Source organism: Grammomys surdaster, unplaced genomic scaffold, assembly GCF_004785775.1.
Source record: "Grammomys surdaster isolate TR1022 unplaced genomic scaffold, NIH_TR_1.0 126028, whole genome shotgun sequence".
In the NCBI taxonomy this organism is placed as follows: Eukaryota; Metazoa; Chordata; class Mammalia; order Rodentia; family Muridae; genus Grammomys; species Grammomys surdaster.
Genome location: NW_021620841.1, coordinates 3119181 through 3138000, shown reverse-complemented (window position 1 = coordinate 3138000; position 18820 = coordinate 3119181). Strand labels below are relative to the sequence as shown.

The 18820-nt window shown below is 35.9% G+C and overlaps 1 protein-coding gene across 17 annotated transcripts in view; it reads right to left on the bottom strand.

Moving 5' to 3' along the window:
* Ppfia2 (PTPRF interacting protein alpha 2) overlaps window positions 1-18820 on the bottom strand; it is a 428942-nt gene that overhangs the window by 13746 nt on the left and 396376 nt on the right. For 9 of the 17 annotated variants that reach the window (XM_028754574.1, XM_028754577.1, XM_028754579.1 and 6 more), the window contains 4 exons: window positions 11338-11400; window positions 10213-10242; window positions 8479-8672; window positions 5440-5537 (listed from right to left, as the gene is read on the bottom strand). In XM_028754574.1, coding sequence (XP_028610407.1) covers window positions 5440-5537; window positions 8479-8672; window positions 10213-10242; window positions 11338-11400 — 385 coding nt within the window. The remainder of the gene's footprint in view (window positions 1-5439; window positions 5538-8478; window positions 8673-10212; window positions 10243-11337; window positions 11401-18820) is intronic. The other 8 variants (XM_028754576.1, XM_028754590.1, XM_028754585.1 and 5 more) reach the window with 4 other exon arrangements.

Here is an 18820-nt window from a genome sequence, read left to right as displayed (position 1 = left end):
CTCCCTCCTCCGCCCCTCCCCCCTCCTCCTCCTCCCCCTCCTCCCCCACCTCCCCTGCTCTCTTGCTCTCTTTCGCTCTCTCACTCTCTTGCTCTCTCGCTCTCTCTCTCAAAGCATTACGGATCTATTGCTCTTCGTTTGAAAGGCTTAATTATGACTTCAGTACTGCATATAATTAGAAGATCCCATTCTCTTACTGAAATTACATTTAAAACATAATAGCAGCATAATAAAGAAAGTACATTGATAATTTGGTATTATTAAGTGACTATTTTTTCAATAATGTATTAATGAAAAAAATTGAAATGCACTTTGACACCCACCACAACGTTGATTTTTCTTTGTTTAAAAATGGCATTTTAATGAAGTTGAAAACATCTTTAACATTAACTTCCTAAAATGAAATCTTGTGAGTAAATGCCTTGTGTGGCTGTTTGAGGCAAAACCTGAAAAAAGATTTTATTCACTGATATTATCTTATGTTTCCTTTATGAATCAGCAGAATGATGCATAAAATCTATAAAATCATATATAGACCATAATGTGTTATACAAAAAAAATATAAAGAATTAAAGATTAGATAAGAAAAAATAAAAGATTTTCTTTACTTGTAGACAAAAGATGAAAGCATTTCCTAGTGTGAAACTGAAAGCTGTATATAAATATTTTTCTTTCGGAGTAAAATTTATTCTTAAATATATGAATATGTGCATTTATTTACATAGTTACAGTTTGAAAAACTTTTATTAACTTGTTCTAGCTTACTTATTTGTCATTAGCATGGGTTTTCTCATGCATAAACAAACGTGTAGAGGAACTTTAGTCCAGCAGCATAGCATGGCTGCACTGGCAAGAGGTCACATTCAAAGACCTCCTGGATCTATATGATCCTGCTGGAACGCAGATACACCGTCGAGTGCAGTGTCATCTGACTAGAACACAGACACTTCCTTAGTATACTTCTTTTATCCCTAACAATGGATATAGGGTTAGTTTGTGGAAGGAAGAAGCCATGTTTGAGAGTTATGTCTAATTGAGGGGCAGACAAAATGATGAATCAGAGAAAGATTTGACAGAATAAATCAGGGATAGCATGTGCCCAACGTTTATGAGAACAGACAGGAGAGAGTGCAGTTGAGTAGAGTTGCTTGTGTCAGTTCAGTTTGTGGAGTTCGGAGGGAGTTTTTACCAGGACAGTTTTGTAGATAGGTTGCAGAGAGAACAAGCGAGGCAAGGTGAAGATAGACTAAGAAAGAGAATGAGGAGCCAGAGGATCAGAACAGACTGCTAGAGTTAGTTTGAGACAGAACAGTACATGGAGAAGCTGAGAGAAACCGGTTTGAATCAGTCAGCTTGGAGAGGAGTATGAGCCTCTAAGAACAGCTGAGTTGAGTCAGTCTGTCAGAATTCAGAAAGATCTAGAAAAAGTGAACGTACTGAGCCTCTGAAACAGTTACATCTGGCCCTCCCCCAAAAAAGTTATCTTTACTCAAAACGATACCACTGTCCTATATAATAGCGCTATTTATTTTCTCAGTCCTAGGTCTCTTTCTGACCTTAGCCTGCATTAGCTCTGACTGACACCTGTACGTGTTTCTTTACGGCTTCTGAGTCTCAATGCTCTTATACTATGGTGTATCTTCTATACGTACCGTGTCTATTTTGATTTTTAATATCCGTTTTGAACACTTCAGTTAGTCATATATTTTATATGGTTGCTCAGATATCTCAACGTAAATCTACTGTCATTATCCTTGTCTCAGCTTACACTTTTCTTAGCACTTTATAATTGTATATACTTTTTAATTTTATTCTATCTCCTTAGTACAGTGCTTTCCAGTTTATATTATTCTGCCACACATCATAAGAAAACTTAAGCTACACATTCTTAACTTACTCAAGCCTTTGATATCGCAGCCCTTATATTATTTTTCTATAAAATGCCAAGATCTTAATCATTTCATTTCTTTGCCCCACTAAAATCATTGAAGCATTTCAGTTGTTTGCTGTAATTCTTGGTAAAAATCAAAGCCCTCAAGACACTATGGCCCGCAGGAGTAATAACAATTTTACTAATACATTGTTTGGTTATTTATCCATACAACAATTTGTATTATCTTCATAGTTATTTTTGTCTAATATTTTAAATATTTATTTTCCATTTTAAATTTGTCTCAGATTCTGTTTTCCTGAAAATGTTTTGACTCTGCCTTTACTTATAGATTCTTATTGATTACCTGCACTGGGTAATGTGGATATTTTATACAACTAGTTCAACTATTTACTTTTTACTAAGTGCATTGGTTTTGTTTTTTTAGACTAAAGAGATAAACGTTCTTCAAAACTGACAATAAATAACCAGTTTTCAACTTCACATTATGTAGATGCAGATGTGCACATAAGCTTGCTTGTTCATGTTTGATAGTCTAAGACTTACTGGCATTTTTCTGCAATTATATAGCAGGCAGAATTCCCATCATACATATAGTTAAAGATAATTAAATGAAATAACACATTTATGAGATTAAGACAAATAAGCTCTAATTATAACTTTTCTTATTCAGAACAACATCACAGTAACAATAATATTATAAATATCTTTCATGGCAAAATTATACCCCGGCATTTATACTTAACAGGAATCCTCTTGACCTGAACAACAAATGGCTGGAGATCAGTGTCAACTGTTTCTTAGCAACAAACTAAAAGTACACTCTCAACACCTTCCTCCCATCAGAAACCCAGTTTTCTAATGTCGAGGTTAATTAGAACTTCCGATAATAACAGAGAAGTCTAGTCAGAGTCGAGAGCTATTTTTCCAAATGCCATCAGATCAATTGTTGGAAGCAAAGGCTATTTATGATCTCACTCACAGCCACTTATCATATGTGGCTGTTTGTATGTAATCACAGTGAATCAGGGCAGCTTTTTCTCAGGGCTCCAGCCTAAGCAGCAACTGCCAAATAATAATAGAGCTTTTGCCACTGGGCCAAATGAGTAATTCTTCTCTTTCAGATTGATCCAGCTGAAAAGAAGTGCATGTATTGTGAGCAGGCAAAAGGAAATCTAACTGGGAAAACTACTTCAGAAAGCACACTAAAAAGTGGTATCCCACGGGCAAAATCTGCTCACGAAACAAAACATCTTTTGTTAGGTCAAACACATTTCTTTCTAGGGTCTGTCCTCAGACCATTAGTTCCTAAATTTTAATTCAACTGTCAAACAATACAACTCGAACAACCTACAATTTCCTGGGGTCAGAAAAAGAAAGGAAAAACAAAGAACTTGATTTTGACAAAGAGAAAATACATTCTTGTTTCTTGGTAGCAAGCTAAATGAAGTTTAGAAGAAATCAATTGGGTATTTATCTACTCACTGTAGAATAGTATATAGGAAAAAAAATGCTTCATAGCATTCAAGCACAGCTTTCTAGAAGTAATATAAATGCTCAAAATGACTAGAGATAAATTTTCAGAAGTTTACAGAAATAGATGTAAGGGAAGCCTTACATTTTACTTGTAAATAGAAGTACAACAGTGTTAAATTTTAATATAGCAAGAGAGATGTCTGCAATGCAAGCCATGTTTGTATGTAAAATACTCCCCAAAGAAAATTAACATAAAAGTAAAGTTGTACCAAGTTTAAGTAGTTAATGTAGCTTAGACTACCCCACTCAATACGATGAAATGCTTGCAAGTGTTAATTCATGGGTCACAGGAAATGAGAATAAAACTGATAAATAATTTCATATCTGTCCTGGATATTTAATGCCAACTTGATACAAGCTAAAGTCATCTCAGAGGAAGGAAGTTCAATTTAAAAATTGCCTCAATAAGATCAGGTTGTTGGCATTTTCTTAATTAGCAATTGATTGGGGGAGGGCCAGGCCCAGCCCAGTTTGAGTCTTTTCATCCCTGGGCTGGTGGTCCTTCCTCAAGGATGCAGGCTGAGCAGACCATGAGGAGCAAGACAGTAAGCAGCAACTCTCAATGGCCTCTGTACCAGGCCTCATGCCTCTAGGCTCCTATCCTGTTTCAGTAACTGTGCTGATTTCCTTCAATGATGAAAACATGGACTTTGTAAGTCAAATAAAAGCTTTTCTCATAAACTTGCTTATTGGCTGTGGTGTTTCATCATAGCAATAAAAACACCAAGACAATATTTCTCAAATCATTTAGAAACAATTAACAATGATTTTTCCTATTTTAAAAAACATGCACAGATTAAAATTGTTTATTAAAAAGAGAGGCCTGTGGATGCTTATATCTTACATGCAACACTAGTTTTCCTTTAACAATTAGAAAGATCTAATGGTCTTCAACTAGTGAAAACCTATCATATTGGCTTTTAAATCATGTTCTCTCTTCTATATTATGATGAACAAGTAGTTTGCTATGACAGTGTCCCCAGATTTTCCTGTGTTGGATGCTGATGATTATACGATAGGATACAGTGACAGTAGTGTGGACTCTTTAACAGAGTAATGTAATTCTTGTGGATCTTTGCTAATTCCTAAAAGAGGGCTGTTTAAATGACTGAGTCTGGTAAGATCCAGAATATTATCTGGCAATGCAATTGTTTAGAATCCCTGTTTGCTTCCCCATTGTTAGCTTCCATGAGTTTATGAGGGCAAATGAGATGGCCCACAAAAATCTGTGCTATGCTGTGTGGATCTTTAGCCTCCCAAACTGAGAAATTCATCTTTTCTTTTGAAAGTTAACTTACCTTGCATATTTTGTTATAGTCAGTCAAAACTGAATAGTAGAATGGTTAATTATTAAATACAGTCCTTTTCAAATGCATCTGCAACCGTGACTGTCTTTGTACACAGAATGATTGCAACAGCTAACCTTGCATAGTGACATATCCCAGAATTAAAATTATTAGTGGACTGGTGAACTTCAGAGGGAAAATATTTATAGAATTTCTACATAAATATGCAATATATTTTTATAACTGTCTATGAGAAGTATTTGAGGGCTGAAATTAAATTCAACTGCTATAGCCAGGATAGACTGTTGTAGCAATGAAATACTATGTTTTCTGAATTATAGTCACATTTGTTTAAAAGTTTGACAAAAGGTTCTACTGAGAGTCATTTTTAACATAGGCAGAATACATAATTCGTAGGTTCAGAAAGATAAATTTAATTTCAGAAAGTCAAAAGTATATCCCCAAAATGATTAATCCTCTAATGTGGTAATATTGTTTTCTGTGTTATAATTGCAGACAAAATAGCAACAACACTTGGAACAATATGTAAAATACATTCTGATGATGTCATCACTGTTATAATTGCAGGCAAAATAGCAACAATACTTGGAACAAAATGAACAATACATTCTGTTGATGTCATCATACACGTCACCTTAGGTTTATGTATAGAGATGTGCAAATCTCCACAGTAAAGGCGTTTATTACTAAAGGAGGGCGTGCTACCTTTTATCTCATGTTGACTTGCTTCTCGTCTTCTCTCTAGTTCTTTTCTATCATAGTTCAATCTTTTCAAGCACATAATTCCATACTGTAAACTTGTTCTATTTTCATAAAGAAGAAAAAAGAATATTAAATTAAATCAATAGGTGGAAAAATATTCTGCTATTAAATATAGTCAACTCTACTTTACTTCTAGTTGGGCATATTTATTAATTTCATTCACAATTGCATCCTCCCATTCAGAAGGATTAAACGTAATCTCAAGAATAAAATGTTTAAAAATAAATTATTTGAGGGACATGCTATTCATAGATTTGAAACTAATTATCCATAGTTCCATACATATTCATGTGTATACATATACATAATTATACATATTTATCCAGACAGTTTTGTGCTTTTCTTCAACTTGGCATTTTTTCCAGTATACTTAGCAAATCAATATTTTACTCATTCCCAAAGAACTCAGTGTCCTCTATTAGAGACACAAATGAATTTATAGGTGATTCTCTAGCTGATAAAAAAAAACAAACCATAAAACAGGAGTGACTTAAGTAGTGAAGCAGAGTCCCAAACAGGAGCAAATAGCCACAGCACTAGAGACAGACAATCATGTGAGAAAAACAAGCCGGAGTATACTGAGGCTCTGCAGAAAGGGTGCCATGGGAGAGAAAACTTGATGGCACAGCAGACTAGGATACAAAAAAGATTGGGCTCTCTTAGGGGAACACAGCACTGGAGTACTATGGATGATATTTCTGAGGTGTAGTGATATTGAGGCATACCTTGTAGAGCTGAAATTCAGCCTGGAAATTAAGGGGCAAATACCATCTGAAAATCTAGGTATGCCAAAGAAAGACCTCACCCTGTTTGTGAAATGCAATTGGGGGAAATTTCCAGAGGAGGAAGGGATGATGAGATTAGGGCTACTTCTTATTTTTGTTTTGTTTGGTGAATACTAATCATAAAGCATGCAGGGCACAGGGAAATAGTGATCCCAGGAGATAGGAAATAATTAAGGGCTCACAACATTAGTTATGAAAAGAAAACCTCACAGATTCCCAGAGAGAATAAATAATAGAACTAGAGCTAGTAATGATACATTCAGTAATATCACAAATATTGCTGTAGAAGAATAGGATAGAAAAATAAAATGGCTTCCAGGACTAAAAGTATAGATCGTTAACTATCATTGATTGCTCTACTGTTTACCAGTAGATTTGTAATTTATATTCAGACACAAAACATCCAGACAGTCTGTACATATATACTAGATGCATTTCTCTAGTATACATTTTACTGACAACAATATGACACAAACATCTGAAATCTTAGAAAGATGAATATGAACATATGTCTCCCTAAACACATATATTGAAGCTTTTACTACCATATCCCAGAATGTGACTGTGTTTGGACCCTTAAGAGTGAAATACCATGAAGGAAGTCACCAAGTATACCCTGATCTGTTCTTCTAAGAAGAAATAATTTGGGAAGTTACAGACAGTAGGAGTGTGTACTTACAGAAGAGGGACCTTACACATAGGCACACAGGAGGATGGGAGTCCTCCAAAGAAAAAAGACCTGTTCATACCTTCATCTTAGCCTTCACCACCTAAAGTAGAGCCTACAAGGCTATAACATAGTATTTAACAAACAGTATATAATTCATGATAAGTCATTTGACACCTGATAGAACATAAATAAAATATTTCTTCCCTTCCCACATAGTTATAGCTTTTAAACAAAACAATTGTAGTTTTTCAAAAACTAACATGCTAATAACCAAAATATTAACAATTATGTAAAAGTCAGAAACATAACTATCTACTTTGTAGAAGACTTTTTTCTACTTTTTTCTTGTGTGTCCTTACATTACATGGTTTATAACCATATAGTATTACATACTGAAACTATGAATATTTAGTTATTCTTCATAAAAAATTGTTCCTAGATGAATTTTCATTTTATTTTATATGTTATTGCTCTCTTTGAATGGATACGTGTGCACCATGTACATGCTTGATACCCTTGGATGTCAGTCAGAAGAGGGTATCAGATCACCTGGAACTGTACTTATTGATGTTTGGTACCCACTATCTAGGTGTAGGGAATAGAATATGGGTCCTCTGCAAGAGCAGCAAGTGCTCTTAATCACTGAGCCATTTCTCTACCCCATATATAACTTTTTTATATAAAATAAAATAAAAATAAAAATATAATCAAGAAAAAATAAAGTTATACATTATAAGACTTACTCTATTTTTTAATCTGTGGAATAGAATTGAAGACCCAGAAGTAAAAACACACTCTTATGGATACTCGATCTTTAACAAAGCCAAAAATGTACAATAGAAAAAAGAAAGCATCTTCTATAAATGGTGTAGGTCTAACTGGCAGTCAGTATGTAGAAAAATGAAAATATATCCATATTGTCACCTTGCATAAAGCTCAAGTCCAAATGGATCAAGGACCTCAATATATAACCAGATACATTGAATCTAATAGAAAGTGGAAAGAGCCTCAAACTCATTGTCACAGCGTATGGGATTTCTTAAACAGAACTCCAATGGCTCAGGCTCTAAGATAAAAAATTGATCAACAGGACCTCATGAAACTGGAAAGCTTCTGTAAAGGCAAAGGATATAATAGTCAATAGGACAAATTGGTAATCTACAGATTGGGAAAAAAAATCTTCACTAACCTCACATCTGATAGAGAGCTAATATGCAAAATATATAAAGAACTCAAGAAGCTAATCTTCAAAAGACTGATTCTTACATTGATTTTTAAAGCAAGTTCAGGGATATATCATAAATATAACTTTCCATTAGAAAACTTTTCAGTGGTATGTCTGAACACTTGTGGCAAAGAGATTCCACAAACATTGTGAACAGCAAACATTGTCTTTCTACTGTTCTATTTGTGTGTGTGTGTGTGTGTGTGTGTGTGTGTGTGTGAGAGAGAGAGAGAGAGAGAGAGAGAGAGAGGGCTGAATATTGTTTATGGTTTTATTTTCATTATTCTTTGAGACAAACCTACCGATGAAAACTATCCACCATTTTTAAATGGACACGAAGATCCTTTTTTGTGAGGTGATCTAACATTCTTGCATCAACCAAGCATTCCATAAAGTAACTTCTGTATTGAGGTAAACCCAGGCTGGGAAGCCATTCATTTCCAATCCACTCATGGTTCATATCTCCATATGCCAGGGTCTGTAGAAAAACCGGACACTGGAATTGTTTTATAGCAGTCAAGTTTCTTAACCAATAAAATGAGATGGTAAATGGAAGATGTCAGCAATTATTATAAGTAAAGTGCTGTTCCTATGATATGATGCTACGTATTAACAACGAAGAGAAAATATTTAAACTACATGTGTTTTATTTTCTTTAGCAGAAAACAAACTGCATAATTTCTGAAAATATTTGTCAATAAAATAATTAACTCAATTGCATATTTTAAAATCATAAGTCTTGTCTAAATATGTGTCTTGTTAATAGAAAAAAATATAGCTAGAAGTATGGTATGGGTTTTAAGCGTAAAGATTCCATTTCTGTGTTGGTAGAATTGTTCTGTTTTGTTTTGTTTTGTTTTAATTTTATTTTAAAGTACTGTGCCGTTTCTCTCTCATCAATGGTTCTATTGCCAATGCTCCTGTGTCAGAGCAAAGTCTAATGTGAAACAAAAACCTCTGTAAACTAACAAAGAACAAACAGTGAGTGTGAAAGCCAGCATGCTGACACTTGAGTCAGTGTCAGAATTATGCTTTTAAGAAGAGTGTATATCCAGCATTCCATTAGGTCCCTGGAAGAATCCTTAACCAGAGATTTAGATTATGTGTATAAATCAGACATGATAAAAAACTAAGACAGATAAACTAATTCTCTTTTATAATGTAAGAACTGATCTAGCCAAATAGTATTCACAACAAGTAAAATAAATGTCATGTCAATCATCCTTATGAAACCCAATATTTATAAAAGGATAATTGATTTTAAGGATACCAATTTAAAATACTTATTATTAATTAAAGGATATTAATTTGAGAGAGTTATCTACTTAGTGTGCTATGAATCCATGGTCCTAATTATAGTATGTAAATATAGAAAAAGTCTGAATGGTTTTTTAAATTATGAAATTTATGTTTAGTTTTAAAATTGATTATACAGCATAGCATGTTCAAATAAAGATTCTTATAAAGGAACCAGATTTTATTTATTTTCTCAGTTTATTTTCCCAGTTATCCAACTTATAGAATGCTGAAGAAAATGTGTACTTTTTCTTTTGCACACACAAGGTTATTTATTATACATTTCTGTCTCTCGTGATCAGTTTACTAATTGGGGTTGATCCTACCTTACCCTTGCTGTGTTAAAACCTGTCACTCTCAGACCCACACCCAAATACTACACATCATACCGTAAAGCCTATGGGACACCAAAAAAGTCTTTGTAAAATTTCTCCTGAGATTCAACTTGAATGATTACATATCACAGTTATATATATTACAGAGAAATTGAAGTTAGAGATCCATCTTCGTAGGAAGAAAGAAAATTACCCTGCTATATACACCAATTATGAAATGATAATCATCTTAGTTATAACATATGGTACATAAAGATGTACCTATAATATTAGGCAAAATATTAATTTAAATATGATCAGTCTTATTACTAAGATAAGTGATTATTTCAACTATTATGACCTACAATTGTTTCCCGATTTATATGTGAATAGTTAACTATGTCTTAAAGCATTTGAGTGTCCTACCTGGGCCCAGCTTCCCTCCTCAGATTCTTTCTGGGTTAGCAGCAGGAAGTGATTAATAAAGCAGGTAAACATAAATTAATTTCAAATTCTACTAGAAGGATAATTTTAACATAATATGTTAATTATCTTGACATAAGCAGAAATGCATATTATACCCATTCAATTTCCCAGATAAAGAGCACACAATAGAGTTTTAATCAATTCTAATCTAAATATACATAAAACATACGGGAGGTTATGAGTTTTGAAAAATTTGAACTGGTCATTTATAAATTGCTATACATTTTCTAATTTAGTATAGACTTATAATTATGTATTTCAATATATAATTTAGAAAGGTTACAGTACAGATTAGAAATGAATGAAGTGAAGAAAATAGCTGTATCTTCTGTCAAAGTTTTTCAATAGACACACCCAGCAACAGCCAAACAAGAAAACAGAAGAAAGTATGCTGCTAAAAATGCAATTTGGGATGTGACTTTGCATTGATAATTTTACAGCATTCCATTAGTTTATAATGAAATGGCGAGCGGTAAAATACATGCTGTGCCCAAATTTGATCCTTCCAATTACGAACAACTGCAAAAAATAACATTTTTAAAGCTGGTGGCTAGAGTCCTCAAAGTAATTTAAAACTGTGTTTGTAAAACCAAATAAAGACAACACTTCAATAATTTTTATTTTTTTATAGAAGGCTACATGTAGGATGGTATAGCCCAACGACCTACACTATCACATTAAAAGTGAAGATTCAATGTAAGCTTTTCTACATCTGGTTAAAAATAAATTAGTAACCATATTCCTTTGACCATTCCCAGTTCTAAGAGGTACTGACTACCAGCATTTCAGTGTTTCTAAATTTTACTAAATTATTTATTACTCTTTGTGTATAACAACACACAGACCCTTAGGATGTAAAGCAATGGTAATCTAATGTTGTTTCATTTTAAATTGTCAAACAAATTAAAATATATAAACAAAACATCAGTTATCCTTGTGTTTAACTACATAAACACATCCCATCTTTTGCTTTATAGTAAATAAATTTCTTTCCCTCCCTCTCTCTCTCACCCCCCCAACAGCAAAATAATTTAGTTCAGATTCAAGGTAGATTTGAAGACTAACCGTTTTTGCTGGAGCTGCCAGATTTTCCATTTCTTCATGGGTCACCCAGACATTGCCTGAAGGCTAATGAGGAGCCCAAAGGAAATAATGTCATCCATGGAGGGGAACCGGGGTAGAGAGAAAGGAGGCACCTCTGTCAGTTAACAGCATTGCACACAACATATTAATTCTTATCTACACACGTATCATAAGAAGTTAGCTGAAAGCCCCCTTTATTTTTACTCAATGGACTAATTGGATAGTGACATGCTATGATACTCATTTTTGTAATAATTCTTCAAATCTGAATCTCAAATTGCCATGTTAAAACTTCACATTCTATTTGCATTTCCCTGATGACTAGTGATGCTGAACACTTCTTTAGGCTTCTCAACCATTCGAGAAAGATTCCACCTCACACCAGTCAGAATGGCTAAGATCAAAAACACAGGTGACAGTACATGTTGGCGAGGATGTGGAGAAAGAGGAACACTCCTCCACTGTTGGTGGGATTGTAAACTGGTACAACCACTATGGAAGGCAGTCTGGCAGTTTCTCAGAAAATTGAACATAGTGTTACCTGGGGACCCAGCTATACCACTCCTGGGCATATACCCAAAAGAAGTTTCAACATACAACAGGGACACATGCTCCACCATGTTCATAGCAGCCTTATTTATAATAGCCAGAAGTTGGAAAGAACCCAGATGCCCTTCGACAGAAGAATGGATGCAGAAAATGTGGTACATTTATACAATGGAGTACTATTCAGCTATTAAAAACAATCAGTTCACAAAATTCCTAGGCAAATGGATGGAGCTGGAAAATATCTTGAGTGAGATGACCCAATCTCAAAAGAACATACATGGTATGCACTCACTGATAAGTGGATATTAGCCCAAAAGTTCACAATTTCTAAGAATCTACATATAGACCACAAAAAATTCATGTAGAAGAAAGAAGACCAAAGTATGAATGTGTTGGTCCTTTCTAGAAGGAGTATCAAAAGTTTCAACCAGAACTCCCAAAGTCTAAACCGCCAGCCAGAGAGCACAAAGGGAGGGACTCACGCACCTGTATAGGGAATTGAGGGTGACCTTGTTAGACTTCAGTGAAAGTAGAGGGCCAAGGTCCTCGAAAGTTTGGATCCCCTACTGTGTGGGAATTCGAGAGCAGGGAGATGGGACTGGGAGGATGTTTGGAGCACACCATCACAAAAATTAGGAGGAGGGGGTATGGGATAAGGGATTTTGGGGGAGAATGAGAAAGGAGATAACATTGAAAGGTAAATACGTATAATATCCAATAAAAAACCCACACAGATAGAGGATTTAAAAAAAAGGGAGTTTACTTATTTTAAATTAATTTCAAAAGTTTCTAGGAGTTGCAAATTGGCTAAGATCCTATTTTAAGCTCTCCACAAAAGAATTTAAATCTCTGTTCAATATTCTCAAGAGACAGGTAAACCCTAACTTCCTCAACAGTTAATTGACAAAAGAGAGGTAATCTCACAAAAAGTAGATAAAGCTATTTCTAATCGATATATCACATAGTCTGATTAATTGTCAGTGGTGCTATAAAAGTCCTTTGACAAAGGATTATTAATATAGATTTATATATCCTTAAATAAGGTCTTCATGACTCTGAGTGTGGAAGGAGCAACTGTTGGCGCTTTTGCCCTGATTTTACAAGAACTCTGAAAAATTGGCTTTAAAAACAAAAGAGGGGGGAACTCCCTCAGAAGGAGTCCCCCTGAAAAACTCTCCATCAAGTCTTGTTCACTTTTCTCTCTCTAAAGCTGAAAGCTCATGGCAAATCTCTTGCTGACCATGTTGGTGACCTTTGGGCACCACCAAGACCAACAAAACTTTGCCACAGATATGGGGAAGGGCCCTCATACCCGTAAAGGGAATGCCCCAGACCCAGTTCCCTTATGGAGCCGAGGACTGATATGCCTGTCCAATACCACAGAAGGCACAGCTAACTGGCTATCACAAATATTAATGAAAAAAATAGATACTCTCACAAAGCCAGACCCAACCATAAATACGATGAATAACAATTTACATCCAGGGAAGAGAAATCTCCCTGAGAATCCCCTTCTTTTTTCTTTCCAGATAAAAATGAATTACCCGTGATGCCTGCTGTCAGAAGTTCTAATCCAGATGGGTCAGAAGCCAGGATCCTCGCCCTTACCTTCACCCCCTACCTTTTCCCACCTGCACAAGGTCCCCTGAAGCTTGGCAACTGCAAGATCCTGCTTGGCAACTGCAGATAGACTCAAAGCAGTGTACCATATCATCTGAAGAATAGCAGGGAGACCATAACTCAAGCAGTGTACCATATCTTCTGAAGAATAGCAGATTGCAGTCCTCCTCGCCCCCACGAATAACTAGGACCCGCTGGTCGGGTCAAGTGGCACCCAGATGTGGGGCTCGAGGCACGGACCCCTCCGGATGGACCCTCATTGAGAGGATGTGCGCACGACATCAAGATTGAGCGAGAGAGAGAGATCGTCGCCCGCGACCTGTCGTCCACGGAACCAGGTTGATGCTGCCATCAAGAAGACGGTTGAAGTTCATTACCATCAGCTGAAAATTGAAGAGGATCCAGAAGTGATTCTGCAGGAGACTGACACAGCTGCCAGTTCCCCTGCCTCCCCCTACAGTCGACCCCTAGACTTCCACGCCCTCCAGAAGGGTTCCTGGTATGCCTGGCTTTGCCCTCATTTCTCTTGCTAGAGAGCTTGGCCTCTTGATCACCACAACAAAAATTGGCTTTTTCCTAAACCAAGGCCGCCATTGATATGGCCACTAACATTGGGGAGCCTTCCTTTATGACAATATTACACCCCAAACTGACAAATGGTTGGTAACTTGAACATTTACAAGAGACTAGGATGGCTGTGAGTTAGCCCAATGACGGGATTATTGTAGGTCCACTTCCCAGGGGCCCACCCAATGCAGCCGAAAAGGAGTGCGTGGTGCTGGGAGTGGGTGCAGCCTACATGGCCTAAGACAGGGCTCTCACCCTCCTTTCACCCACATCAGAGTCCCTTGACGTTGCCCATCATCGACAGCCTAAAGCCTTCGACCATCGATGTGACTCGTCTCACATCAGTGTTTTGGGGTTATGAACTTGTTTAAGACCCCCCATAATTAGACATCCAAATTCAAAATTCACATAGTTGGGATTGATCATAAGACGCCTTCTCTAACTAAACAGAGAAGGGGGAGATACCAGAAGCCAGATACCTCGCCCTTACCCTCACCCCCTACCTTTCCCCACCTGCACAATGTCCTCTGAAGCTTGGCAACTGCAAGATCCTGCTTAGCAACTGCAGATAGACTCAAAGCAGAGTACCATATCTTCTTAAGAATAGCAGGGAGACCATAACTCAAGCAGTGTACCATATCTTCTGAAGAACAGCAGGTAGATCATAATTCAAGGCAGTGTACCGTATAGACCATGACATGTTTCAAGGCACAGGCCAAGAAGATTTTGTACTTTTTCACCACCTGGCCCCTCTTACCCCCTCCCCTTGTAAAACATGCTATAAAAAAGCATTTCATGTTCAAAAAAAAAGAAATTAAAAAAAATGTTAGCAAACAAAAAAAAATAATAAAAAAATAATAAAAATTAAAACTTCACATTCTAAAAGAATGTGACCATCTGGTTCAATTTTGTAAAGCAAACAACTTTGTCTTCTAACACGATGACTCAGTATACCAGGTAGTTATCAAGAAAATTTCATTCCCATATTTTTATTCAACAGTGTCCTAAGAAATGGTAAATTGACTGTCACAGAAAAACTATAAACCTAAACCATTTGAAATACAAAATCAGCTTTACCGAGTGGGTTCTTAAATTCAATAAGTGCCCTTCCTTGCATTCATGGAGAAGAAAAAGAACTGAAACATTTTTTTCTAGATACTGTTCATTTAGTAAAAGGTATTTCTTAGCCTCACCAATACTAACAAATTCATTTCCTTCTTCAGAGGTATCTCAGTACCATCTGTCATGGTTTGAATGGGAAATGTCTTCCATGGGTACAAGTGTTTGAAGACTCAATCTCTAAATGGTGACAGTGTTTAGGAAGGTTGTGGAAACTTAAGGAAGTAAAACCTCAGTGGACAACTGAGTCACCATGGTGGCCTTGTCTTGAGGCTTTACAGGCAGGATCCAATTCTGTGCACATGTGCTTCCTGACTATTGACACAGCTGGTAGGCTTTTGGTTTCTACCACTGTGTTTCCCTGCTTGCTGCCATTTCTTGTCCACCATGATGGCCTGGGTCTCTCTACAATTCTAGGACAGAGTCAATTCTTTCTTCTCTAACTTGCTTTTTTCAGGAACAGAAAGGTAACAAGGATGCCATTGTAATATGTTTTTCTTGTTCATGTGAGGTAAGACCTTTCCCCAGTCATACCCATACTATGGCGGGAAACAGAATAGATTGAAATTCTTTTTCTACAATGGACTATCCTTTTAGGAAGTCTCTCCTTTCTTTTCTAACAAAATAATCTTCAGCATTAGCTCTCTCTATACAATACAATCAATAATTTGAATCGAAAATCTACTTATGAATGTAGGGATCATGATAGGATTTAAGGTTCCTTCTATTGGAAACCACTTCACATCAAATTTCACAATCATTTTTCTAGTGAATCTGTATGCAAAGTTCTCCAAGTCATGAAACTTCCTACTTCCTTGTTTTCAGAGGAGCAGCAAATGCGATGACAAAATATTATGTTACTCCTGGAATTCTCTGTAATTTACCTAATACAATGTTTAAATTTCTTCATAAAAATAATAATGCATTTTGATATAATTTCAAATAATGATATAGAAAATAAAATAAGTATTATTTTATATAAGAGAAATCTCACAAAATTATGTATCAGTGAATCAGTGAAGATTCATAATTCTAATAAGTCAGAAAATCTACAGAGGCTAGACATTATATCTATACACAAAATTACCCTACTTTACAGCTTCAGAATTTATACTAAGCTAATTTTTCCTATAAAATAAAATCACCCACTTATGAAACACATTTAGAGCTACTCTGTCATCAAAAGTCTCATTAACACTGAATTGTGCAGCTCCTCTATTGATTCTGATTCCAAATAGTGATGATCTTACGTTTCTATGAGGGCCTTAATCAATTTTTTGTCTTACTGAAGTTCTGCACTGGTGAACATGCAAAGTATTCTGGGATTGGTAAGATTCTAGAAACTAGCGCTGTATTTTTATCTGTTCTTACAAAATGAACATAATTCCAGGAAAATGTGCGAAAATGTGATTGTCATACTTCCAGAAGTAGCATGTTCAGAAGTTGCATTTCATGTGAAGGTTTCTTCTTAAAATGTGCTTTTATTGATATTTTTGTGTGCATGTGTAGGAGACAGAGTGTGAGTGGGTGTGTTATATGCACATATTTTCAGTGTCTGTGCAGGTGGGAACACCTGTCTATATCTGCAAAGCTCAGAAGAAGGTGCTGGAAATCTTCCTCTATCCCTTCCTGTCCTTTCATGTTGGGGCATGCTCTTTTCCTGAACATGAAGCTTGAGCCTTCTTTGCAAGACTGGAAGCCATCAAGTTCCAATGATTATTTTCTCTCTGCTCACTCCATTGTGAGTTTACAAACATGCATCGGATGCTTGGCTTGTTACCTGATTGCTTGCATCATAATTCATAAACTCACTACTATACCATAAGCACATTTAAGCATTAAACCATTTCTTCAGCCCACAATGCTTTGAGCTTGAAGAACATTTCTTGCCTTATAACACTGCGAATGAACCCAAAATGTATCTTCTATACAGTTATTGTTGTTTGTTTTGGAAATTTTGTTTGTTTGTTTGTTTGTTTGTTTGCAGTGTCTTGTTCTATATTCTTTCTTGGCCTGGGAACTCATTAGGTATTCTAGGTTGACCTCAAACTCTGTCTCCTTAGAGCTGAGATTAAATATATGTACTACCATTCCAGAATAGCTATGGTTTAAGGTCTTACTTAATAATCAAGCCTACATCCAGCAATCAAATTAATCAATTTACTTTCTTCTCTCTCCCACTATAGAGGACTCAATTCTCATCTGAGTGTACGTCACTTAGAGATCCAAGACTGTAGAAAGGAGCAGAACATCTTATCTAGGAAGTTATGAATAACCAAAAGACTCTTGGACATTGAAAACAAGGGTAAAGAATATACCAAGAGTATTTTGGACAAGTATAAGGAAAAACATCAAAGAATCCGTGGCTCTCTGAGAAGCTTACCATCAAAGCAGTTTATGCTTAATACCAAAATATATGTGATCCATGGAACAAAAATTAACAGCCTTCTTGGCAGCCAGCATCATCTAGCAGGTAATTAATGAGGTCACAAGTGCATTACTAACTACAGTGTTGGAAGGTTAGATTCCTGTATTGTCACTTTTCAATAATTTCCCAAAATGATGTCAAAATACCTTTGAATGTTAGGTTCTCAGTGTCTTAAGCAGAACTGAAATTATATACTTCACAATGGAAAAAATAGCAAAAGTTTAAATCATAACACAAGGGCAGACTAGAATAAGGAGGGAAAGATAATATTATGGGGCTAGACTTAAGGAAGTAATCATTTTCAAAGTTATGGAAATATAAGTTTGACACCTAATACTGAGTGCCTCCTTAAACTTTGTTTCCCATGGCTTGCTCCTTTCTTTTAAATGAAGATGGAAGAATACTTACAGAGTATTATTAAGTGAGACTTGGGAGGAAAAAAATCCTAAAGGATGTTAAGAATTCTGGTCCCTACCTAATTAAATCATCCTGGAAAGAGTTATGACATTAAAATAAACATCACATTGACTTAAAGAATAACACATGAAAGTTAATCAGGAGACGTAATTAGTTTTCTGAGTGTCAAGTCAAAGCCAGACCTCAGAATGTTTTTTTTTTTTCGAGACAGGGTTTCTCTGTGTAGTCCTGCCAGAATGTTCTTACAACATGTCTTGCTCAGAGTAAAATGTGTTAACATCTGGATCATTTTGAAGCACTGTTCACTTTATAAGTAAACTACAAAGTAAAGTAACTTAAAAGTTACAATTTAATTCTTCTAGAACTCTAATCTTAAAGTTGTGCATGTGTGTGGGCATACAGGTGACCATGCTAGTATATACACATATGGTCTACCCTAGGAGTTATACTCCAATCAGAATGGCTAAGATCAAAACTTTAGGTGACAACACATGTTGGCAAGGATGTGGACAAAGAGGAACACTCTTCCATTGCTAGTGGGATTGCAAACTGGTACAATCACTCTGGAAATCAATCTGGAGGTTCCTTAGAAAATTAGAAATAGATCTACATGAAAACCCAGCAATACCATTCTTGGGAATATACCCAAAAGATGCTCCACCATGACATAGGGGCATGTGTTCTAGTATGTTCATAGTGCCCTTGTTTGTGATAGCCAGAAGCTGGAAACAACCCAGATGTCTCACAACAGAAGAATGGATACAG